The following is a 26,140-nucleotide window of genomic DNA, read 5'->3' as shown; positions in this document are numbered from 1 at the left end:
TATTTCTGTTCCTTTTTCTGCAGAGTAAATTGATCCTTGTGTGAGAATCAACGCCAACTCGAAGGGGCCACAAAGCAAAACATTACAGTGTGCGGAGCTGATCACAAGAGTAATAAAAATGGGAATTGCACACCTCAAGAATATATTGATCCTGTCCTTTGGACTGCTATTTCTCTATATAGCCTATATAGGACTTCAGATTTTGCAGGTAAATCATAAACGTGATGCTTCAATTTCACTTTTTTAAATTTGTAATTATCCCACTTCCTTCTCCCTTGCTCAGTCCTGTATGTACATTGGATAGTTCTTCCGATAGCACAAATCAGTAATCTATCTATGAGGTACCATTGTGGCATATATGTAGGCCATAGCTTGTCGCTCCACTATATTGTGATCAAAATATCAACCAACACATATATTGAGGTCATAACATTGATTCTGTTGTCATGGAATACTTCATAATACCAAATCTACACTTTCCTCGATATATTGGGAGTCGATGCTATGGTCACGATATCGCTGTAGTCTACTATTTTGGGGATTGGTATTGTGATCTGTGATGACTACAGCCCCTGGCAAACTCGATTCAGCACCATCCTCTTTCTGAGGTTGTTGAAAAGAAAGCCAGTTATGTCGCCCTACTGGTAACTGAAATGTGTTTTGTTCAAAGTGCTCTATTTGATGCACTATTACCAGAACTATTTTGCACAGTTACACATTTTCATGAGAGGTTTGAACATTCATTTACAAATATATATTTTCCAGGACGACTCTGATAAACCAGGCAGATTATTCCAAATGTTTTCTAAAAGTGCGGTAAAAGTATCCTTCATGAAACATATATTTTATAGTCATCTCTTTATATCATCCCTCATACATCATCTTTGAATAGATGGTATGAAAATACCTAGCATTTCCATATTTGATGTTGTTTTGTGTTATAAGCATTTGTATAGCGAACACCCATTATTATGAACTTGGTACTTGCACATTGTATTTTGATTGCTCTAGAGTTTCATTGCAGACCAGGGACTGAGTCATCATACGAAGTAGAGTTTGTACATTGTCTTAAGAACTATCAAGAGAACTATGTTGTTTATGTTGTGTAATAAGAAGTATGATAGTTGATTGATTGATTAATAAGAATTATTCGGTTAAAATGAAATAAAAACAAAAGCCTACAACAAGTATACAATGAAATAAAAGTCATACAAAAAATGACATTTATGATCAATTCATACCGCTGTACCAGGGTACAATCAATCCCACATCGATATTCTTGATCTGACAACAGCCTTTAAAAAACTATCAACATTAAAAACAATGTCCTCAGAGAGCATTTGTAAAACAGAAGAGCTGGCCGTACTTGTTTAAAATCACGAGCTTTAAAAAGAGGGACCAAAGAAGTATTTCCCAGGAACTAATAAAACATGCTAAACATTGTAAAATGCATGGTGTCCTGTGGAGACACCTGATCACAGCTGCAGGGTGCCAAAGAAGATGGATCATGCCAACCCTGAGGGAAAGCAAGTATTTGCGGTAAAAAATTAAGGCTGAATGTAGTCAACAAAATGTGCACGTAGCTAGCAGTAACACTAGTCAAATAAGGTTCTATGCCTAAATTGCTTTTCAACAGCACATATCCTTTCCCGAACTTTCCAGTAGGGTCAGAGACTCTCTCATGTAGTGCATGCCTCACAAAATTGCAACTGACCCAGCCTCGATCTGCCTTTACAATCTTATCTGGGAAAAGAAACAGGTCCCCCCTTCCCAAGTTCGGAAGGGCTATCTTGATATACTTTAGCCACGGAATTTATAGGGCAATGTCGAGAGATAGACATTCCTGCAATATCACTCTATTGAAATGGGTTCCTTTCGTCCAAGTGTCAATCCCACATAAAAGAGCGTGAAGGGCTATAATATCAGAGAGGTAGCTTACTCCCAGCTCTTCATGTATTATGTAAGAATGGGTGCTCCGAGGAACGCCAAGAAGACTTCTCAAAACTACATTTTCTACCACCTGAAGGGGGTCATGTGATCTATAACCCCATATGGCACTCCCACACCAAACTTTAGACACACTTTTGGCTAGATAAACTTGTAGCAGTGGGTGAATTGGTTACCTGTCCAATCTGGAAGCAACTTTCAGGTGGCTATATTGGTCCGGACAAGATCCAACTGCTTAATGGATAAAGGGTTCCATCATAAATCGTCATCAAGCAAGACACCCAGATACTGGATAACTTTCACCCTTGTGAGAGTCTGTGTGCCTATCATAAAAAGTCTAGATTTTGTTTTCCTGGGCCGACTACCGTCACGTGAAACATACTAACATTGGTGCTAAGGTCCAGTTCTTCCATAAAACTTACAAATGAGATGGCAAGAGTTTGGAGACCCCTGGTCATTTTAGCCATGAGAACAGAGTCACCTGCATAAAGCAGGATGGGCAAGGGACGTTTTTTTACTTTTGGACAATCATCTCCCCTTTCAACCAACATTTGTTCAAGTTTATTAATATATATGGTGAATAAGAAGCGGGCCATGATGCACCCCTACCTGACTCCATGCTTGGTGTAAAGATAGTCTGTGCACTGACAATCAGGTGTGTACCTAACCGAGGCAGTCATGTGGGCAAGGATATCCTTCAAGAAATACACTATATTATGGTCTACGCCCATGTCCAAAATGATTCTCCAAAGTTTATCCTGGTTAATCCGTTCAAAATCTGCTGTCAAATCCATGGAGTCTAACTGGACAGATCCCGTGCCACTGTGTATTTGTTCTGGATTAAGTAAAGTTTCAAACGTTGGCCAATAGTTCATATTCCGGTTTGGAAACCATATTGATAAAGATATTATAATCCTGGGACCAAGTTGATAATCTATCCAGCAAGAGCCCCCCCCCAGAACTTTGACAACCTAATCAAGGAGGGAAATAGATGGACTCTATCCCCATTTTTAGGTCAAGCCTAGGAAGCGTGCATGCACTCTCTGCATGACCTACTGTAATCAGTATACGGAGTGTAATCCCACCTGCTGCTTGCCATTGGTTCACTCCTGCGTTGCTCTTCTTTCCTGGCTCCTTATTGGTGGGTGCTCCCAATACATCACTTCCATTTTATGCAGAGGATCACTGGCCAATTACAGTTTGCTCTTCTTTCCTGGCTCCTTATATGTTGGCGCTCCTGATACATCACTTCCGTTTTATGCCAAGGAGCACTGGCAAATTACAGTTTACTCATGTTGTAGGTGTTTGTGTTTCATTTAGGGACTACTTCTTTTATTTCCTGTTAGTGATATTTTATCACCACGGTGCCCACTTCGGGGTCCACAGCGCGCATAACTTTACTGTACATGGATGCCACATTCATGTTTTAGCATGGCGCACACTTTCATGTTTATTTTTTATCACCATGGCGCATGCTTCATGGGCTGGCATGCGCATAACGTTTATGTGCATGTGCGCTGCGCTTCATGGTTAAGCACAACGCCCGCTTTCATGTTTATTTTTTATCAGCATAGTGACCGCTTCATGGGCCACCATGTGCAGAACTTTTATGTACTCAAGCGCCACTCTTTATATTTCAGCACAGTGCCTGTTTTCATTTTTTCAACACTGGTGCTGTGCTTTATGTTTCAGCACTCGTCCGCTTTTATGTTTACAGCGGCAATAGCTCTAAGTCTTGCAATTTCGAGACCGTAGCCCATGATAGAGCGCCTTCCTTCGCAGCAGCATTTTAAACCTTGGTTAACATGGGGGCTCATGTATCAGTGTCACGCACATACAATTCTGGGGGCCAAATACAGGTCCTGGCACCTTGTATTTAGATTAACCCAAAGGTCCCTTCTTTACTTCAGCCTCTGTGACCACTAAATGGGGTACCCCTGCCAGTGGTTCCATCTGCTCATGATTAACTGGGCTTAGCCCCCCATTATATACATCTGTGAAATGTGAAGGTTAGATATCTGCCATAATGTGGTGTACTAGAGCTGGAGCATCAACCTGAGCAAAAAAAGGCTGATTGTTCGTGGCCCAAAACTTGGCACTATTCTTTAAGCTACATGGGTCAAGTCGGTTATTCCATGCTCCGTCCCTAATTTCATTCTTACACCTGCATATTTCAGCTTTATATTTGCATCGACCGCAAACAACATCAAAGGCAGCCCTGGGGGATGGCCTAAGGGACCTTTTCAACTCTTCCAAGGCCAGTGAGCGACCTTTGTCAAATCATTTCGGTCCAGTGCAGCCCCTGGATCCCATGGGGTGACTAAGGCTTTCAGAAATAGCACAGGCAATATAGGCGAAGGCATCCAGGATCTTACAGGTGCAAGGAGAGACGCTGGAGCACAATGCCAAGTCGATAGAACATGAGGTAAAAAGTATATGCCTACTCTGTTTAGGGGATGCTTGGGACCACCTTAGCCTTCTTCCCTGGCTAGTGAGCTTCAGTATCCCCCCAGGACTTCCAGGTCTCATGGAATCACCCCTGTTGAGAGAAATACAGTTAGGGTTATGGTCCCTGTAGGGGATACACTCATTTTTTGACCTCTAAGAGCTGGGAAAAGATGGGTGGCGAAACAAAAATAAAATCTATAAAGGAGGCACAGCCTCTGCCTGTAAAGGTTGGAACCAGGCCCCCTGGATGGACACATTTATCCAAACTACAAGCTAGAGCATGTTTCTCAAGGATAGAATTTAATAGGTTCCCTTTGCGGCGAATGAACCAGATATAAACCCTCAATTTGGTGACAGTGCATGGACTCCTGCGGCAAGGAAAAAGGGGCCTCGCATAAATGGTAGTTAAAATCCCCCACTAGCATAAATTAGTGGGTTCCTATTTGGACACCTCCAGCAGGCCAACAAAGGAATCCAGATTATATAAGTTTTCTAAGTCATAAGATGAACCTTTGGCCTTATAAAAGTTAATCAACAGGGCTTTTAGTGCCCTTTCAACCGAAAGTAGGAGTGTTTGTATGTTAGGGGATCCAGCACCGAAGATCTTAAAAACACCTTTACCCGTTACTGAAATAAAAACAATAAAGCCACCTTTGGCCTTCCTATTTGAGATTCGCGTGCTGCGGTGAAATAAGACTTGAATCCCCCCTAATGAATGCTAGGCAATGCCCTTGTTTCCTGTAAACAGATAATATCAAATTGTGTCGCTTAATTAACCCACACTGGGTCACACACTTTGGATCCAAGACCCACAATGTTCCAATTTATATTCCAAAAACCTCTGGGGACCTGCTCTGATGAAGCCGCAACGAGTGGGGTACATGTCCCCGGTGAGAGACCCATAGCAGGTTCAGGTACAGTCAGTCTATCACATGTCCCAGGGAATTTAGTGACGGAAAGCGATTTGATGTGTTCAACATAAATAGTGCCGGCGGCACGGAATTTTGGTTCCTATGGAGTCGGGAATGCCCAAGGCCCAAGATTTGAAACGCATGATGTGCCCTATAAAAAATTTCCCAAGGGAAAGGCTGCGATTACTGTACTCCTCGGTGAACTAATCAAGGTGAGGACACGCCTGCGATGCCAGCTCTAATTATTACACAGTCTCCCGTGAACGGGTTTCGGGTGCTACCCATCCAATGTACACGTCTCACTATCAATCTGAGTCCCAAGATGCGGCCCCATAGTTGTATAGTCCTTGAACCAGTCGTCACCTTGGGCCTTATGTAGGTAAATTACATTTACCGATTCTTAAATACCGAATTTTACCGAATCGGTATTTCTGAATCGGTAAATGTAATGTAGGTAAAAAAATACCGATTCGGTAAGTGTCGGTATTTTAGAATCGGTATTTACCGATTCGGTATTTACCGATTCGGTAATGGTAACCTGTATCTCATTGATTCCTATGGGCCAGGAGGCCCATAGGAATCAATGGGAAGCCAGTTACCATTACCGAATCGGTAAATACCGAATCGGTAATGGGGGGAGCTCAATCAAGGGTGGCAGGGTGTCACATTGACACCCTGTTGCACCCCTGATTCCTGCATGTGTGCACATGTGGCACACATACATGCCTTGAGGGCATGTGTGTCTGCCACATTGCACACATCTAAGGGCCAAATAATGCATTCACAGAGACATTCGTCATTTACCACCAACTTTCAGTTGGTGGTAAATAACGAATCCCCACACCCACCGCACACTCCCCCTACATCTCATTTCTGTATTCGGTATTTACCGAATCGGTAAAATTACCGAGTCGGTAATTTTACCGATTCGGTAAATTACCGAATACAGAAATTATCCCCCACATCTCAAAAGCCTAAATACCGGTCGGTAACGGTATATTTACCGAAAATCGGCCGTTACCGACCGGTATTGGGCTACCTACATATGGCCCCTTGTGTTTTAGATAGTTTTCAGTGAAGTTAGGTGCCAACTGAGGGGCGTCACCTACTGCCACAAGGTAACGAGTTGCCTCGAGGGCCGTGCTGATGTGGCGGTGCGCCATTCTTCCTTTCCATAACAAGAGGCCCTCCCGCCTCGTCAGGTGCTGGGTTAGGCCGTGGATTATGGGCATGCTATCACGGACCGTGGGTCCTTACTTAAATGCATCCCCCTCTCCCCCCACCAATAACGTGTGAACAGCCAGCTTGTCAAGCGTTCCCTCTGGGGTAATTGATTCTCTGCGAGCTACGGGAATTTAACAAGCAGGCCTTGTTTGTCCTGTGAGTAGCTGTTCCATCGTATCCGACCTGGAAGAGCTAGGCTCCAAAAGATCAACTATCACTTTTCGATCCTCTGAAATTCTTGGGGGAAGAGCCAATCACCAGACCCTCCATTTGGATTCACGTCATTAGGAGGACACGTCACTTCCTTATGAGATGTAAGAGTGCGCAGTTTGGGCCCAGTTTTCTCCTTGCGTTTTCTTTTACCAGTTTGTAAGGCTGCTCGGGAGTCTGCGGGCGCTGGTGCATCTCTACTTGTAACTGTGCAGGGCCCTTGATACATGACTCTGTAATTTTATCCCAAGCTACTTGAGGTCCAGTTTCCACAAGGCCAGTTCCAGAGGTAACACCCCATTCGTGTATCGATGCACTGGCATGAGCTTGTGCATGAGAGGCCAGCCAACTCCCCACCTACATTAACGATTTGTTCAGACAGCGCTCCCACAGCTGAAGATAGGTAAGATAACACTTTTCTAGGCGCTGGACCGTCCTTTGCAGAGAGCTCTGCTCGACAGGGCTAGCTTTCCTTTTGACCAGGGTGTATCACCTGGGACACACTCAAGGAATGAACACGCTGACATTCCATGAGGGGGCAGGGGGTCGTCCAGTCTCAACCGGCCACGACGGGCATAGACGGGACCGTCCTTGGCCCGGGCGCGTCCCGCGTCGCTGGACAGCAGCGTGTCTCTTAATGCCACGAAATCCGGCACAGGTGTATTGGGCAGGGGATTATGGGATTCTGAGTCCCCAGCGGCGGCAGCAGTGGTGAAGTGCTGCTACGGCTCTCCTCTGCATGTAACAGAGTCTCTGGATAACAAGCATTTGCAATGCAATAGGTCTCGCATTTATAAGAGTTTGAGCTATTGGCATTGTAAAATTACAATGCCTTTTATTTATGTTTTGGTTTTAAAACAAATAAAAGGCATTGTCATTTATGTCAGTAGCATAAACTTGCATAAAAGCAGTGTGCGGCGTGCAGCAGTGTGCGGTGTGCAGCAGTGTGCGGCGTGCAGCAGTGTGCGGCGTGCAGCAGTGTGTGGCGTGCAGCAGTGTGAGGCGTGCAGCAGTGTGAGGCATGCAGCAGTGTGCGGCATGCAGCAGTGTGCGGTGTGCAGAAGTGTGTGGCGTGCAGCAGTGTGTGGCGTGCAGCAGTGTGTGGCATGCAGCAGTGTGTGGCGTGCAGCAGTGTTTCGTGAAGCAGTGTGAGGCATGCAGCACTGTGTGGCGTGCAGCGGCGTGCAGCAGTGTGTGGCATGCAGCAGTGTGCGGCGTGCAGCAGTGTGCTGCGTGCAGCAGTGTCGTGCAGCATGCAGCAGTGAGTAATGCAGCAGTGTGTGGCGTGCAGCAGTGTGTGGCGTGCAGCAGTGTGCGGCATGCAGCAGTGTGTGCAGTGCAGCAGTGTGTGGCATGCAGCAGTGTATCGTGTAGCATTGTGTGGCGTGCAGCAGTGTGTGGCGTGCAGCAGTGTGTGGCGTGCAACAGTGCGTGGCGTGCAGCAGTGTTTCGTGTAGCAGTGTGCGGCATGCAGCAGTGTGCGGCGTGCAGCAGTGTGCTGCGTGCAGCAGTGTGTGGCGTGCAGCAGTGTTTTGTGTAGCAGTGTGAGGCATGCAGCACTGTGTGGCATGCAGCGGCGTGCAGCAGTGTGCAGCGTGCAGCAGTGTGCGGCTGCAGCAGTGTGCTGCGTGCAGCAGTGTTGTGCAGCATGCAGCAGTGAGTAATTCAGCAGTGTGCAGCAGTGTGTGGCATGCAGCAGTGTGCAGCATGCAGCAGTGTGTGCCGTGCAGCAGTGTGTGGCGTGCAACAGTGTTTCGTGTAGCATTGTGCGGCGTGCAGCAGTGTGTGGCGTGCAGCAGTGTGTGGCATGCAGCAGTGTGTGGCGTGCAGCAGTGTGTGGCGTAGCAGTTTGCAGCGTGCAGCAGTGTGCGGCGTGCAGCAGTGTGCGGCGTGCAGCAGTGTGTGGCGTGCAGCAGTGTGTGGCGTGCAGCAGTGTGTGGCGTGCAGCGGCATGCAGCAGTGTGTGGCGTGCAGCAGTGTGTGGCATGCAGCAGTGTGTGGTGTGTAGCAGTGTGCGGCGTGCAGCAGCGTGCGGTGTGCAGCAGTGTGCGGCATGCAGCAGTGTGAGGCGTGCAGTGGGAGGGGGAGTGGGAGAGGGGGGGGAGGGAGAGAGGCGGGAGAGAGGTGGGAAGAGGGAGAGAGAGGGGGAAGAGGCAGGGAGAAAGAGAGAACAAGAAGAAGAAGAGAGAGAGAGTTAGGGCGAGAGAGAGAGAGGGAAGATGGAGGGAGGGAGCGAAAAGAGAGAGTGATTGCGTGTGTGTGTGTTTAGTTAAGTTATGCTGAATGTTTGCCCAGCACTTTATGCACTCTGTAAGATTAACTCAAAGCCTTCAGGAGGGACAGGCGAAATGAAACAGAGGAACAGAGACAGGGGAAAAGAACAGATATGGAACTGAGGAAGAAAGTGCAACCTTTAGGGATGGAGTGGTTTTCTCCAAAAAAAGGTATGGACTTGTCTGAAGCCTGGGTGTTGCTGAGAGTTTTGTTCTGCGCCTGCGTTTGCCTAGATCTTACACAGAGTGTTTTTATATCTGTTAATTAGTTCTTCTCATTAATACACTTAAAATGTTTCAGTGAAAAATAAATTATCATTTTATGAATCAGTTGTTTCCTAATAGACAGATACCCCAATAACATATGTGAAACAAGATATATACAATATTGCACGTGAGGTGATTACATAAGAAGGAAGAAACTACACGTACCCACAGGAGTCAGTAAGAAAAGTTCACTCGTGTGTGCATTAAACGTGGGCAAATCTATATCACAAGGATAGAAATCTGACCACTGTGCTAGGTTTTTACTCCGAAATATTTTTCGCGAGGGCAGTGGGGCGGGGGGGGGGGGGGGGGGGGGACAGTGAATTGTTGCACGTAGGGGGCGCACGTGATTAAGGACAGCTGGTAGGCTGCACTAATGTACGGTTTCCCCTAGTTTAATGTTGTACCTGATAATGTGAGACGGAGAACTCAGCTGCAGAGCCGTGCTCAGCACACCCCCTCCTCACCCCTCCCCCGGGCAGCCGGGCTGTGCGCACTGTGTGGATATACCTGGACCACGACATCGGTGTTTGTAACAAACTGAGACCGGTCATACACTTGTCACACACCAGCTGCCATTAAAATGCCATTATCCCACCTTGATCAACACTGATCAGCACGGCACGTGCTTCATTTACTTAACACAACATATAGCGCTGCCGCCTCTCGTCAGGGGTGCCAAGCGCTACATAACTGTAATTTTAATGCAGTTCAATGCAGCGCCTAGGCGGATGCCGTCTTATTTCAGGAAGATTTGGAAATATATGCTATTTCCAGGAAGCCTGTTGTAGGCATATCAATTTCAACTATATCATGGAACAAAGAGATGGTCACGAGACGTCCTCGGGAGGCGCGTGCTGCCTCCTACCTGGCGATGTATCCGAGTGTGGGAGAAGTCAGATACTGCAACGACGCACAACTTAAAAAATAGGAAGAGAGAGGCTTAGATGGAGGCAACGGGGGCCTGGATGGGTTAAACAGAGAAGGGCAGAGAGAGAAACAAAGCAAGGTAGAAAGGGGAGGTGAAAAGAGAGAAAAAAACGAGCGAGGCATGCAAAAAGAATGGGAGAAAAAGAACAAGGGAAGTAAGACAAATATAGAGCTCAAAGAAAAAGGAAAGAGTGTGAGACAGAGAGCGAAGAAAGAGTAAAATGGAGAAAGTGAAATACAACCAAAGAGAAAAACAACGAATACCAGCGAAGAAAGAAATATAGGGGTCAAAATGAAGAGAAAGCGTGAGACGGAGAAAGGAAAGAAATAGAGAAAGTGGAATATAACGGAAAGAGGATGGAGTAAGATACAAAAAGAGAACGGGGAAAGAAGATGCAAAGTTAAAGAGGAAGAAAGAAAACAAGCGCGCACTGAAGCTGACGGAGTGGGAGGGGGAGGGGGAGTGGGGGCGGGCACGCAGGCTGCCAAATGGTGCGATGAATTACGGCTAAAGTGAAAGCAAACAAGTGGTTGCAGGACTCCAAATGGTGCGCGCGCCCGGACGGGTCACATGCACTGTAGTTGGAGGCCTGCAAAGCCACTGTTTGCACTTCCAAAACGCGCTTACTATAAGTCTCGCCAGAGCAGCGCTAAAGCGCTGGTCAGGCGAGACCTAAAAAGGAGCAGCCACAGGCCCCCAGACACTGTCTCGTACTCCAGTGCTGAATCATTGCTATTTTCATGCACGGGGTCAGGCTGATTTGCATATGGCCATGTCTGAACTGGGGTGGCAGAGTGGGCTAAAGAACGGTGATGGATTAAACCCAGATCAGTTGACTGGGGGTGAGTGCTTGCAGTGTTCAACACTCCGTCCATCATTTCCTTTGGTTTTTATTTTCATGCATAGCCATGTGTGGCTATAGCAAACGATTGAGTAGCAATGTTTCATTCATAAAGTGGCGGCGTGTTATTCCAGTGCTGGGAATATGTAGCCAGAGGGCTTCACGATTTACCTGCGGATCTCTTAGTTTGGTGGAATGCCTGCTTCTATGCAATTAGGGTTAATGGACAAATGGTGTTGCTGGCTAAGATGGATACCTGCGCTGTGTTGGAAATAGGTGTGCAAATAAAACATGCCAATGTTTGAGTGAAAGGGGCATCAGATCAGGTGTTGCATGTAGAGTTGTGAGAGCAAAGGATAAGGCGCATGGGAGGGTTGCTGGAGGAGAGACGTGAAAAGACTGGAATATCACAGCCCCCTCCAAACTCAGCAAGCAGAAAACTCACAGTAGCCCATCAGACTGCCATCTTTCTGCCTCTTGGCAAGGAGGACTACGGTGAACTATGCCATTCCCTTCTAAATGCGAGGTGCCAGTGGTATACAAGAGCTGGGGGGGACGCAGGGCATGCTGCCTACGAAAGGCAGGGGTGGGTGCACAATACAACATACAGAAAGAGGCCCATCCCACCAGCGATGGAAACCAGAGCATGGGAATACTGGTCTACCACAGACATGCATCTCCTCCAGAAATCATAGGATCTGGAGAGGGAAGGCTACTGAGACCTGATGGGGAAGATGGGTAGTTGGAGGAGCTCTGAATTGATGCCACAGGACAAGGTGGAAGAGGAGAAGTCAGAGCAGCTGCCTGTCTAGGAATGCATGCAAAGCTAGGTGGAAGTGTAGCAGTGGGTCGCACAGAGAGAAAGGGCAATGGAAAAGAGAATTGTGGATTGATTGTGGAGGTCCTGAAAGCAACATCAGCAGATGCTGGACTGTCATCTGATGAGAGACAATGTCATCTCATCAGTTCAGGCCTCTGACCACCCCCTCAGGACTGGTGAATAACTTGTGATTCCAGGGCATAGTGGATCCTTCTGAGAGAGGTGCCGGAGAAGAGGCCTGCCTTATGAGTTTGGTGAGGGTTGATGGCAGTGGGTTGAGGAGGGGTGCTCTAGATATTTAGGCAGGGTAAGCTGCTCAAGTTAGAGTGACCTACATGACAGCCATCTTGGAAGCTTGATACATTTAGGCCTCTGACCACCCCCTCAGGACTGGTGAATAACTTGTGATTCCAGGGCAAAGTGGAGAAGAGGCCTGCCTCATGTGTTTGGTGAGGGTTGATGGCAGTGGGTTGAGGAGGGGTGCTCTAGATATTTAGGCAGGGTAAGCTGCTCAAGTTAGAGTGACCTACATGACAGCCATCTTGGAAGCTTGATACATTTAGGCCTCTGACCACCCCCTCAGGACTGGTGAATCACTTGTGATTCCAGGGCAAAGAGGAACCTTCTGAGAGAGGTGCCGGAGAAGAGGCCTGCCTCATGTGTTTGGTGAGGGTTGATGGCAGTGGGTTGAGGAGGGGTGCTCTAGATATTTAGGCAGGGTAAGCTGCTCAAGTTAGAGTGACCTACATGACAGCCATCTTGGAAGCTTGATACATTTAGGCCTCTGACCACCCCCTCAGGACTGGTGAATCACTTGTGATTCCAGGGCAAAGAGGAACCTTCTGAGAGAGGTGCCGGAGAAGAGGCCTGCCTCATGTGTTTGATGAGGGTTGATGGCAGTGGGTTGAGGAGGGGTGCTCTAGATATTTAGGCAGGGTAAGCTGCTCAAGTTAGAGTGACCTACATGACAGCCATCTTGGAAGCTTGATACATTTAGGCCTCTGACCACCCCCTCAGGACTGGTGAATAACTTGTGATTCCAGGGCAAAGTGGATCCTTCTGAGAGAGGTGCCGGAGAAGAGGCCTGCCTCATGTGTTTGGTGAGGGTTGATGGCAGTGGGTTGAGGAGGGGTGCGCTAGATATTTAGGCAGGGTAAGCTGCTCAAGTTAGAGTGACCTACATGACAGCCATCTTGGAAGCTTGATACATTTAGGCCTCTGACCACCCCCTCAGGACTGGTGAATAACTTGTGATTCCAGGGCAAAGTGGAGAAGAGGCCTGCCTCATGTGTTTGGTGAGGGTTGATGGCAGTGGGTTGAGGAGGGGTGCTCTAGATATTTAGGCAGGGTAAGCTGCTCAAGTTAGAGTGACCTACATGACAGCCATCTTGGAAGCTTGATACATTTAGGCCTCTGACCACCCCCTCAGGACTGGTGAATCACTTGTGATTCCAGGGCAAAGAGGAACCTTCTGAGAGAGGTGCCGGAGAAGAGGCCTGCCTCATGTGTTTGGTGAGGGTTGATGGCAGTGGGTTGAGGAGGGGTGCTCTAGATATTTAGGCAGGGTAAGCTGCTCAAGTTAGAGTGACCTACATGACAGCCATCTTGGAAGCTTGATACATTTAGGCCTCTGACCACCCCCTCAGGACTGGTGAATCACTTGTGATTCCAGGGCAAAGAGGAACCTTCTGAGAGAGGTGCCGGAGAAGAGGCCTGCCTCATGTGTTTGATGAGGGTTGATGGCAGTGGGTTGAGGAGGGGTGCTCTAGATATTTAGGCAGGGTAAGCTGCTCAAGTTAGAGTGACCTACATGACAGCCATCTTGGAAGCTTGATACATTTAGGCCTCTGACCACCCCCTCAGGACTGGTGAATAACTTGTGATTCCAGGGCAAAGTGGATCCTTCTGAGAGAGGTGCCGGAGAAGAGGCCTGCCTCATGTGTTTGGTGAGGGTTGATGGCAGTGGGTTGAGGAGGGGTGCGCTAGATATTTAGGCAGGGTAAGCTGCTCAAGTTAGAGTGACCTACATGACAGCCATCTTGGAAGCTTGATACATTTAGGCCTCTGACCACCCCCTCAGGACTGGTGAATAACTTGTGATTCCAGGGCAAAGAGGAACCTTCTGAGAGAGGTGCCGGAGAAGAGGCCTGCCTCATGTGTTTGGTGAGGGTTGATGGCAGTGGGTTGAGGAGGGGTGCTCTAGATATTTAGGCAGGGTAAGCTGCTCAAGTTAGAGTGACCTACATGACAGCCATCTTGGAAGCTTGATACATGAGGAACATTTTAAGGGGGAGCAGTAAAACATTATTATGTTTTCTTTTCTACCTGAAATGACGCTCTCTCTAAACTGATTTTGTTTTCTCGAGGGTCTAGGCTTCGACATCTAAGACGTATTAAAGCAGATGTTTTTATTTGTTCTGGATCATGTGATACATTTACTGTGATGACGCAATCCTTTACGACCTGCACATCAAATTTTCCTCTTCTTCCTAGTTTGCAAACTTGAGTTTTGCACGCGCAACGTTCTGGTCATTTGTGAGGGCGTTCAATTCTACTGAATGCGCCATTGACGAGGGAGAATTGATGCAGTGCTATGTGAACTTGACAGTATGAATTCTGTGATCAAACACAGTCGAATGCTTCGGCAGTGTCTGTGTACAGATCACAACAGTCTGCGAGGGCAGACAAGTCCCTGCGAAGCTAGAAGCCAGCACCTGGAGCTCCGAGGCCATGCGGCATAGCATTCCCACCCTCTGTATGCGGCTACGTCAATGTGCTGGCATCACACGTGCAGGTTGCAATTTACGCAATTGCCCGACTGCACAGTGCACACCCAATTACCAGCTGAAAGCTTATATTTATCTTGCCACACCTTTCTTTTTATGTAAATGAAAACTTAGATCTTACAAACATGATTCACCACTTTCTATTTTTATAATCTCCCAAGATTATGAATTACAACAGTCAATTATTTTTAACAGCTCGAAAATGGATTAATTTGTGCTATTCTTTGATACTGAAAAGACTTTGACAATACATTTTATGTAGACAGACACAGACATTTGGCTCATAATGTTATTGGTCCCACTAAGTCATGGAAACGATACAGTGAGCTCAAAGACACCTTTCGGTGTCCATCCCAGAGACCCAAATACTTATTGTGATTCTAACCACACATGTGGTGAAATGCAGGTCGTATTATGGATTGTGAGGAGATATTTGATTTCACTGGGACCACTGCTTACTAACATGTTTGTCTTAAGTGACTGCTGGGATCATTATGGTGCCCTTTGCTCTATCATTATTCTCCTTACCCTCTCTGCAGCTTTCAGCAGAGATGGCCATCCCAGTGCCAGAAATCTTTACAATCACTCTATATCCGCACCCTCCTCACCCTACATATGTGAGACACGGTCCAGTGCTTTAAATGGGCCAGTACTCACCGGTACTGAGTATCGGCACTTCTTAGTTTTATCACTCTTAGTACCGGCACTTCTCTACTGCCAAGGAGAGTACTGGTACTCATGAAGCGCTGGTGCTGGCGGACTGTCTCTGACAGGCAAGGCACTTCTGTAGGCCTGAGCCGAGCCCCCGCTGAACTATTCAGCGTGGGCTCATTTGCGAACCGTCCGGGTGTTCACCATCATGCTGTGTTGCAAACACAGAAATCGAGGCAGCCCGGTGACAAAGCTATTCAGAAAGCCGAGGGAGGTAGCCAGGTTCAAATGACTTTAATCCCACCTGATTCTTTTGTGTAGGAGCCTGCTTATGTTTGTCTGCTTGCCTGTGATTGTTTTTGTGTGAGAGAAATACGAGAGAAAGGGGGAGAGAATAGCCACAATTGGAAGGAGGAAAAGTGTGGAATGCTTGTGTATGCACGTCTGCTTGTTTCTTTCTGTGTCGCTCAAGAATATATGGTATTGTGCCAAGCAACAGCAATTAACAGGAGTGATGTTGCCAATATTACAAAGCAAGGAAATGTGAAAATATAACCACGTTTGGATTTCGGTGTGTAATGAATAAACAAACCTTCTTTGTTTATTGAAAGACATTTCTCATTTGTTTTGGTATGTGCTGCAAGTAGTATATAAGTCAAGAAGCATGTTGTAATAATCTTGAAAGAAATGCAGACTCCAGAGCAGGTGAGTCCAAGTGTCTTTATTTACAACACATGTCTCTCCCCTAAGCCCCGCCCCAATCCCCGACCACTCGCCACAATTAAATGAGCACCTGCACTTCCCCCCCCCCATTTAAAGCACTGGAGACACCCAAGACTCTATTCTTGATTGCATCATAATTTCCATCTGCACCACTTCCATGGCAGTTTCATCAATTTCTTTGGTTTAAGATAGCTACCCTATGCCAACAGTACACTGATACCATCCTTCCCATCATTCATCTCTGACCTTCAAGTGTGTAATCCACCACTGAACAGTTCACTGAGCTCGCAAGACTACGTCCTCTATAATGGCGATCATTGACTTTCCTGAGTCGCTCGAGCTTCGATGTTTTGACTGAAAAATGACAGCTTTCAGAGCTGAACTGGTCACACAGAACGCAAAGCAAACTCCTAGAGAGATGGGCAAATTGTGGGCTGTTTTCAGGACTGAATGGGTTAGGGGACCTTTGGTTCGTTCCACTCCATGGAACAGCCCGTTTTTCGGGCACATGACTTTATTCTGCAACAAATAACAGTTTGTGTGTGATCTTTCCACAGAGCAGTCTGAACCAGGAAGAGAACATGGGAGTTGTCTCTTTGAGTGTGATGTATGGAGCCTTCTGTTTCTCTTGTCTGTTCCTCGGTCCTGTTGTGATGAGGAGATTTGGCTGCAAGTGGACCATTGTCGTCTCCATGTGCTGCTACATCACCTACACCCTAGCCAACTTTTACCCAAAGTGGTAAGCTCCATTTACTTGACTACTTGACTTTGTTAAATGCTGGACTGCAGATTGTAGTGTTCCATACAGAAATGTATTTTGAGATGATTAACTAGCTGCCACAACCAAATCCAATGCTATAATAAAAATGTGTGAGGGAATTTAGGCCTTTACTATAAAATGTTTGTATGTTTAGCTCAATAATTTTGATATTTAAATTGGGGATACATCACCTTCCTCCTTTTTTCGTTTCCTCCATAGTCAGAAATTCTCAGAATAGATCTGGCTAAACTCTGAAACCAGCTGTAGAAAAGCTATGTGCAAGCATCAGTTTTGGTAGAAGTGTTAATTATATTGAATCCTCAAAACTTCTGTGCCTCCTCTGTACATCCTCTGATAATCACTTTTGCTCTCATGTCCACAATCCTGCCTCTTCAACGGAGCTCTTGTGAGGTGAGATATTGTTGTTCCTTTAATTGTAAAGGTGCTCCATGCACTGGATGTATTTTTACCATGCACTGTATTCTGACTGAGAGCCAAAAATAACTCAGGAGGGATTAGTCAAAAGATTTTGTCGACGATCAGAGCCCCTTCTTAATTAAATGGTGTAGCTCAAGCTGCTCTGTTACAAGACCTCTGAGAGCCCACCACATACTCCAGTTTACCTGCATTAGATGGTATCTAGGATGAACCTATTCCATGAAGTGATAACTACTCACTCCAGTTCATGGACTCTCTGAAGGTTTTAAGTAACTATGTGCTTTTTCCATAGTCAGATATATGCTACAAGTGTTCATGGTGCTGACACGTGGTTCTTCTGGAGATCTCGGTGCAGGCCCTGCTGTGTGTGTGCTCTAAGGCACCTCCTTTGGACTTCCAACACAAACACATTCTATCACCAGCACAGAGCTGTCACTGTAGCACCAGTTACCGGCAATAAAACTCTCTGGGTGCAGTGAAAACACCCGCCCTGTTTTGACCTGCTCCAATGACAAGCTTACCAGCCTCGTGGGTACAGGCTTGGCATCTGCCACTAGGTCTGCTTGGGCACTCTCATTTAGCCCTCAAGTATGCAGTCCAGTTTGCGACTGTCTTCTTTGTGGGTGTCTGTCAGTTCACAGAATGGTTAACCACTAACCTCAGAAGCCAGATACAGCGGGAGCGAGGATAGATGCCAGATAACCCTACCCCCTATATGGAACTACCTATGAGTGCTGTGTATCCACTCCATAGACAATACCAGCTTAGGGGAAAGGGAAAAAAGGGATAAACAAAACAATAACGATGCAGCTGCGAAAACACTCAAGGAGGGGTTGTTCTGGAGTTGGGACTTCACTCCTACTGCAGCCCCGTGTTCTCCTGTAAGTGAGACACAATACAGTACACATGAAGGCACAACCCTCAATCACCACAACATATAATATATAATATGTGGATGCACTTACGATTAATACTACCATACTACTCTTCATACAAAAAGGGCACAAAATCGAAAAATAAAGAAAAGAAAACAAACATATCCTCCATCACGTTTTCCAGAGATTATAAACCATAGAAGCAAGGCACAGTTCTATAGTATCCTGTAAAGAGTAACAGATAATGTTCTTAGCTGGGCTCTAGACGAAGCTGTCTCTACCACAAACGGCTGATTGGCATCAGGATGACATAACACAGGGGCGCTGGTAAAGCAATGTTTTAACATCAGGCAAGCCTTTTCGGTAGCTGCAGTCCAGAGAAAGGCTGCTCCCTTATGTAGGTGTGTTAACAATTGAATAATGCAGGAGAATCCTTTAATAAACCTCCTGTAATAGTTTGCAAAGCCCAAGAAACTTTGCAAGGTCTTTACACTTTAGGGTGACTCCCACTGGATGATGGCTTGTATCTTTTTCTTGTCCATACAAAGACCATTGGCCCCAATAACATACCCTAAAAACTCCACCTCGGAGGCATGGAACAAACTCTTCTCCAGCTTGGCGTAGAGAGCATACCATTGTAACCGCTCCAATGCTGCCAACACATGAGGGATGTGTTCTTCTAAGGACGCAGAGTATATCAAGATATCATCGATATACACTATACATGATACACCCAACAGTCCCCTTAGGACTTCGTCCATAAAGAACTGGAATGCGGCGGGAGCATTACAGAGGCCGAAGGGCATTACTTGGTACTCATATAGCCCAAACTTAGTCCAGAAAGCTGTCTTCCACTCGTCTCCATGCCGCACCCGTACCGGATGGTAAGCTCCCCGGAGGTCCAGTTTGGTGAAGACTTTGGCTCCCTTCAATTGGTCCAATAGCACTGATATCAATGGCAGAGGATACCTATTCTTTTTGGTCACTCTGTTGATTGCCCGGTAATCGATGCAAGCCCTTAAACCCCCTTCACGTTTCGGAATGAAGAATAACGGAGAGGAAGCAGGGGAGGATGAGGGTCGGATGAAGCCAGAAGTCAGCATCTTATCCAGATATTGTTGCAGGTAGGTAGTTTCAGCCTCCGTAAGGGTGTATATACGACTGCACGGTATGCTGGTCCCAGGCTCCAGCTCAATCACACAGTCATATTCCCTGTGCCGAGGAAGCTTGCCTGCTTCTTGTTCGTTAAATATGGCACCGAACTGTTGATACTCTTCCAGCAATGTGGAGACACAGCAAACACTCTGTGTCGTACAACTGCTAGCAAGCAGTACAGCAGGATTCTCCCCCTGAGACGAATTTTGGGCTTTTTCTCATGTGCAATGTTCAGTACAATATGACGAGTTCATATTGACGGTGCGGACTGCCCATTGAATTAGGGGGTCATGTAGTGTGAGCCAAGGCATGCCCAAAATGAGGCAGCTTGGGTTGGTCATTTTTCAAGGATTTTTGGTATTTCGGAGGATTCTATGTCAGAGCCCCCTTCAGATAGTATAGGGATGTCAACTACCCAAAACTATAGTAGACCACCCCTCTCCCCTAATTTTAACCTTTATTTTGATCATGATGAGGTACTTATGGCACTGCAGGCTTCCAAATGTGGTAAAGCCCCAGGCCCTGATGGGGTTCCCGTGGACATATTTAAAAATAACTTAGAATTATGGTCCCCTATTCTCACTAAGGTCTTCGAAGCAGCCACTAAAATCGGCCCACCAGAGTCCTGGACAACTTCCATTCTTCCTCCTATTTTTAAGAAGGGTGACCGTGATAGTCCTGCCTGTTACCGTCCCATCTCCCTCTTGGACTCTACTGGGAAGGTGATGGGTCGGTTACTTCTTAAAAGACTTCAGGATTGGGCTGAAAGTAATCAAGTGGTTTCTGACCTTCAGTATGGCTTCCGAGAGGGACTTGGGACGGTGGAGCAGGCATTAAACCTTTCTTTATTGATAGGTAAATACGTAGGGGCCAAAAAGGGGAGGTTGCACTTAGCCTACGTCGATTTATCGGCGGCTTTTGATTGCGTCTCCCATAGTAAATTATGGAAACTACTTTTGGCTATGGGGGTTGATCCTCCCTTGGTGAGCTTTATTCGGAATCTTTATACAGGGGCCTCAGCAAAAGTACGGTATGGTTCGGGGGGGGGAACTTACAACATCATTCCCAGTACTTAAGGGTGTCAGACAGGGATGCGTACTGGCACCCTTTCTTTTTAATTTATACACCAATGGCTTAGAGGCTGCGATGTTGGTTGGTAGTCAGGACCTGCCCATGATTGATCACCGTCCAATACCCACGTTGCTTTACGCGGATGACGCGGTGATCATGGCCAGGACCCTTCGCCAACTCCAACTTCTCCTCGATAGATATTGTGACTTCATGGCAGCCCTTGATCTAAAAGTAAACATAAAGAAAACGTTTGCCATGCATCTGGGGAAACGCTTTAGACATTCTGGCAGTATCCGGATAAATAATACCACTCTGGAGACCGCAACTTCATACCCCTATTTAGGTATTCAGATAGATAATACCTCTAGTTGGGGTTCTACCCTCCGGGCCAGAAAGCTGGGGCTCCTCAGAACTACAACAGCTTTGGTCACATTTGCGCAAAAACTAGGCCAGCGCCCCTCCCGGGAGTTGATTCAGATCTACAGGGCCAAGTGCCGCCCAGTGGCAATGTATGGGGCCGGGGTTTGGGGTCACGTTAATTCGGAAATTATCCAAAAAATAGAAAATGCTTTTTTGCGGTACCTTTTGGCCGCTCCTAATAGTTCGCCAACTTATGGTTGCCATATGGAGTTGGGGGAGGATTATATCTCTGATCTTATTGCAATCCAATCAATCCTTTTATGGCATCGACTATGGGTTACTTTAGAGTGTAAACTGACTCGTTTGCTTATTTCTGACTGTCTCACACTGGAAGGTTGGAAAAACATCCCATGGCTGCTGTATGTCTATAAATTCCTGAGAGATGTAAACCTGGAATCTCTTTTCATGCTCCCTGAGTCCTTAGCAGATATTTCACGCAAAAAGCTGAAAACCGCGTGCCTATCCCATTTACGTGAGCTTCGCTTAACATCTGAGATTCTAAAGCCTACAAATTTCCATCTTGCCACGGTACAAGTCTCATTTGGGATTCAGCCATATTTACTATCTAGTGCTAATCATTATGAAAAATATCTTTTAAGACAATTCAGGTTTAATACTTTTCATCGGTTGTTAACTTTCCCGAAGACAAAAGATTGGTCTAGTAAACTAACTCCTTGTCCATGTGATGGGCAATCAGAACAATCGCTATTGCACGTAGTCCTCTTCTGTAGTTACTATGAATTTCCACGCCAAAAATGGATTTTACCTCTATTAAAATTCATAGGCCTACGCCAGTGTCGCCCGGCCCTCCTTGCTTTACAATGTTTGGACACTGAGTACAGCATCTTACCAACAGCCAGTTTTTTAAAAGCTTGTGTTAAATATCGTGCAAACCATGACCCTTCTTAAATCGCTAGATTGTAATTGTGATTAAGACTGAAAGAAATAATGTGTTATATACTACTTGTTGGTACAATCCGCGTATAAGAACCTTTTCATGATCTACATGAATTCTCTTGATTTTAAAGATTTGTTTTTAAACTTTTGTATGCTTTTATGGACACAAAATTTGTATCCGAATAAAGTTTTAATTGATTGATTGATGAGTTTAAAGTGGGGGGCATCTATAAGGTCGAAACAAATTTGATCGTAATGGTTCGTCCCAATTTGCATCAGGATCCACTGAGTGTGAAAACGCACAGGGCCTGATGTCAGCACCTTACCATCCACTGCTTTACTGGTTCTGGTACAAACAAACATATCCTCCATCACGTTTTCCAGTTATTATAAACCATAGAAGCAAGGCACAGTTCTATAGTTTCCTGTAAAGAGTAACAGATAATGTACTTAGCTGGGCTCTGGACGAAGCTGTCCGTTCTACTCGGTGAAGAACCTCTTATGCATAAAAGAAAACTGGGCTAGATCCAGAGGATGCTTGTCAAATGCGCTCTGGCGCGTAGAAACTGTTGAGTTTTAGGGGAGACAATACAAGCCTTCTCTGCCTGATTATGCGCTTCAGCGCATGTTGACAGAACGCTTCTGAAAAAAGGCAAATAGTCAATTGTGGTCCAGCGCGATGAAATCGATGAGTTCCAGAAACTAAATGCGAGCCACTCTCTGCCCGTGTACGCGCTTCAGCGCTAGTTGTCAGAACAGCTCTGGCAGCAGGGAAACATGGACGCGCTTCAGCGCGAGGTGACTGACAGCCACTCTCTGCCTGTGTGCTCGCCTTTTAGAGCAAGTCGGCAGAATGGCTCTGGCAGCAAGGGGAATGTCAATTGCGCTCCAGCACGAGGAAAAGATCAGAACTGCTCTACTGCAGAGAATTCCAAGGAGTCTGGTAGCCGCCTTCCCTAAGTGACGACTATTCACAGGTGTCATGCCCTGGGCGGCCAGCAGGCGTTTGCTTAAGCAGAGGCAGGAAGTGGGAAAGTGACTGCTCCTTGGCATTGTGGGACATGTAGTTCTACGCCTTGAATACCCTTTCATCCACTATCACTCATTCTGTTGCGTGCACTGTATTACCCCCGCTGTGAACGCCTAAACGTGACAGTGTCATTCTTGGCCACACCCTTCGTCATTTCGTGCTGAAAAAAATGCACTGCTCTACTTTTTCACTTTTTGTCTTAATCTTTTTAGTTTATTGGCGTTCAAAAGTAAGATAGAGGCATTCAGATGTTATATATTTCAAACCTTTAGATCATTCTGGAATAAAATAATTTATGAATGAAAACCAAAGTAAGAGAACAGTGCCTCTGTTCATTTAGCATTTGATTGTCTAATAAGTTATAATACTTAATTAATCATCCATCAAAACAGGAAAAAAATCTTTTGGGCTATATCAAAGAGACTGCATAAAATAGTAGTAATGATACATGATTTTGGTCTGTGTATTTTCTAAGCAGCATAACAATGCAAAACAGTAAATAACTCTTTTTCTCACTGTCAAGCCAATGAACTGAAGCAGGCTTTTTTGTTTCGCAGGTACACTCTGATCACCTCCTCTGTGCTTCTGGGCTTAGGAGGAGGAGCCCTCTGGGCAGCCAAAAGTACCTACATAACAGTGTGTGGAAGCAAGCAGGCAGCATTGACGCAGAGAGCAGCAGAGGAAGTTATCAACGAATACTTTGGAACATTCTTCCTAATTCTACAGACATGTCGCATTTGGGGAAACCTTATTTCTTCCCTGATTCTGGACCTTTCTCGAGGTAAACCAATGCAAAATAACAGAAAACATCTGTAGCAGAGATCCTGCTTTTTGCTCCCCTTGTATGGTTAGGTCATACTTACCCCTAGAGAGCCACCTGCTATTATGATCACTAGAAAGTAATCTCTACCACATGTTGGGGTTCATTTATGTGCAGTTCAGGAAAGGATGTATGGGATTACAACGCATGCCTTTAACAGGCACACATTTACAATGCAGCCTTCACCACACATGCTGGTACCACGCATGCCTTTAACATTTTCCTTTGGAGTGTGTGTATGTGTATGAATATATATATATATATATTCACTTAAAAAACCATAGGTTTCACACATGTTATAGTTAGCTGTACATTTCACTCGTAAAAAAACAATTAAATTCCACGTTATAGTTAGATCAGGTAACTATAACTTGCGCGCCCACAATAAACTGCTGATGACGTCACATAGTACATCACTCATGACATGGTCAGGGACATCACTCATGACATCAATGATGACATCTGAAATTACACATTGTGGATTGCGGTCGCGCAAGTTATAGTTACCTGATCTAACTATAACGTGGAATTTCATTGGTTTTTTACGAGTGAAATGTACTGCTAACTATAAAATGTGTGAAACCTATGGTTTTTTAAGTGAATTTGCAAGGTTTTGTAAATGATAATTCCTAACTATAACGTGTGTGAAACCTATGGTTTTTTCAGTGAATTTGTACAGTTTTTGAAATGCTAAGTTATGTATTTATTTTTTATTTTTTTTTCTGGTTTTTCACTATGCGCACACCCTGCTCGCACGGTGCGCTTCGCGCTCCTTGCGCGCGCTGTGGGCGCTCGGTGCGCATCGCACACCGAGCGCCCACGTTGCGCAGTCCATGCCGTGCGCGCCTCGCCTTTTTTTACGCAGTAACATTTGTTTTTTTCTCCCTTGTGGGTCCTTTAATTTATTTAATAAATGTGATTGTTACTTCTTTATTTTTTTTTTTTTTTTTTTTTGCCGTGCGCGTACGGTAAGCTTACCGTACGCGTACCCCGCGATTTTTAAAAAAAAATCTTAAATTTATTTTTCTGACTTTTGGGTCCTTCTTGGACCCCCTGACAAACACTAGGGGGTCTGCAACTCTCTTCGTTGCCCCCGTTTCACGTTCTCCACCTTTGTTTCTCAGTGCGAGAGACAGAAAATGGCAGCCGACACTTCCTGATTTTGACCGATTCGAATGTTTACAGTCATGTAACCACCAATCAGAATTGAGCTCGCGCACGTCACCGTACGCGTACGGTAAGCTTACGGTAAGCGCACGGAGCGCGCTTACAGATATATATATTGATTTAAATGCTATTTTCTCAGGACCTACTGAACAGATTTACACCAGACCTACAAAAGGCACTCCCTTGACCTTATGGCTACCTCTCTGCCAAATTTCAAGTAATTCTGTTCAGCCGTTCGGGCTGTAGCTGTGTCTAAAGGTCCTATGGAAAAATGCATGGGGAAAACGCGTTTTGGGACCCCCCTTTTTTCTCAGCCCCCGCTTGACGAATCCCCAGGAGACTTTCAGGGTAGGAGCGGAGCGTAGCGCCCCATTAGTTTTGAAAATTTTGCGAGGATTCGTCGACCGGCGCCAAAGTTATTCCAAATAGAATGTTGCGGATTTCCTATGGAAACATGGTCCTAACTATAACTATCTACTGGCGACCGCCAGTAGATAATATATATATATATATATATATATATATATATATATATATATATATATATATATATATATATATATATGCTAATATGTTGCCCATTGGTGTGATGCTTGAGTAATATCAAATCATAAAAAATAGTGGCATGATAAACTTAAAATGAGCAATATGTACTCCTGTGATCGCAAAAACGATTTCAATCTTGACAATATGCCGTGTGAGAGCTGACATGATTTGAATGCTTCTGCTCACAGGTGCAGGGCAAAGTCAGGTCATTAAGGCCTGACACTTGATACAAGTGATTTCGTGATACTTTATGTAGCGACTCTGTTATCTGTGAATTGTGGATACGTTTTTCTTGTCTACTAAATTAAAATGTATAGTATTTCAATCCATGTAAGCTCTGCGTGATCATGGTAATATATTCTCCTTCTTCTAATGTGATCATAGCTGCAAGCTCACCCCCCCCCCCTGCTGACAGCAGACCCTGTGGTCAGCCAAACAACCCTATGGCTTTCACAGCTTGTTGATGGCCGCAGGGCCTGTGGCCAGACCCTGCATCCAACACACTGGTGCAGCTCACCTCCCCAGGCCACTTTGGGCCCCAGAACCCCATCCCCAAAGCCTTTTATTTTTTAAATGGGAGGGGGCATGCAGCGTCCCTCCTCTGGCTTCTTCGGACCCTGGGGATCCCATCCCCTGGTTCTTTTTAAAAAAAATTATGAGAAGTGGGGAGCACATCACTGTACCCCGAGCCAATAGTGGACCATTGGACCTCATCCCTCAGGGCCAAGAGATATTTGTAAAGGGAGGGGGATGCATGGCTCCCCTCCCTGAGCCACAAGGGGCCCAGGCACCACATCCCATGGGCCTTTAAGGGGAAGAGGAATGGGCGCAAGGCCCCCTCCTTGAGCGAATAGTGGCCCCACAGACCCCATCCTGGGTTTTACAAAAGCCAGCATTGCTCCACGCCAAGTGGGAGGTTGTTTTTGCAT

The 26,140-nt window shown here is 45.8% G+C and overlaps 1 protein-coding gene across 1 annotated transcript in view; it reads left to right on the top strand.

Moving 5' to 3' along the window:
- Positions 1–26,140, top strand: part of LOC146820990 (N-acetylglucosamine transporter UNC93A-like) — a 38,997-nt gene that overhangs the window by 1,793 nt on the left and 11,064 nt on the right. Inside the window, exons 2-4 of the mRNA XM_085611900.1 lie at positions 24–208; positions 16,590–16,771; positions 23,236–23,459. Of these exons, the coding sequence (XP_085468026.1) occupies positions 119–208; positions 16,590–16,771; positions 23,236–23,459 (496 nt within the window). The 5' untranslated portion in view covers positions 24–118. The remainder of the gene's footprint in view (positions 1–23; positions 209–16,589; positions 16,772–23,235; positions 23,460–26,140) is intronic.

The sequence above is a fragment of the Triturus cristatus genome, chromosome 6 (assembly GCF_964204655.1).
Source record: "Triturus cristatus chromosome 6, aTriCri1.1, whole genome shotgun sequence".
Classification (NCBI taxonomy): Eukaryota; Metazoa; Chordata; class Amphibia; order Caudata; family Salamandridae; genus Triturus; species Triturus cristatus.
The sequence above is the reverse complement of the archived record's forward strand: the minus strand, read 5'-3'. Positions and strand labels throughout refer to the sequence as shown.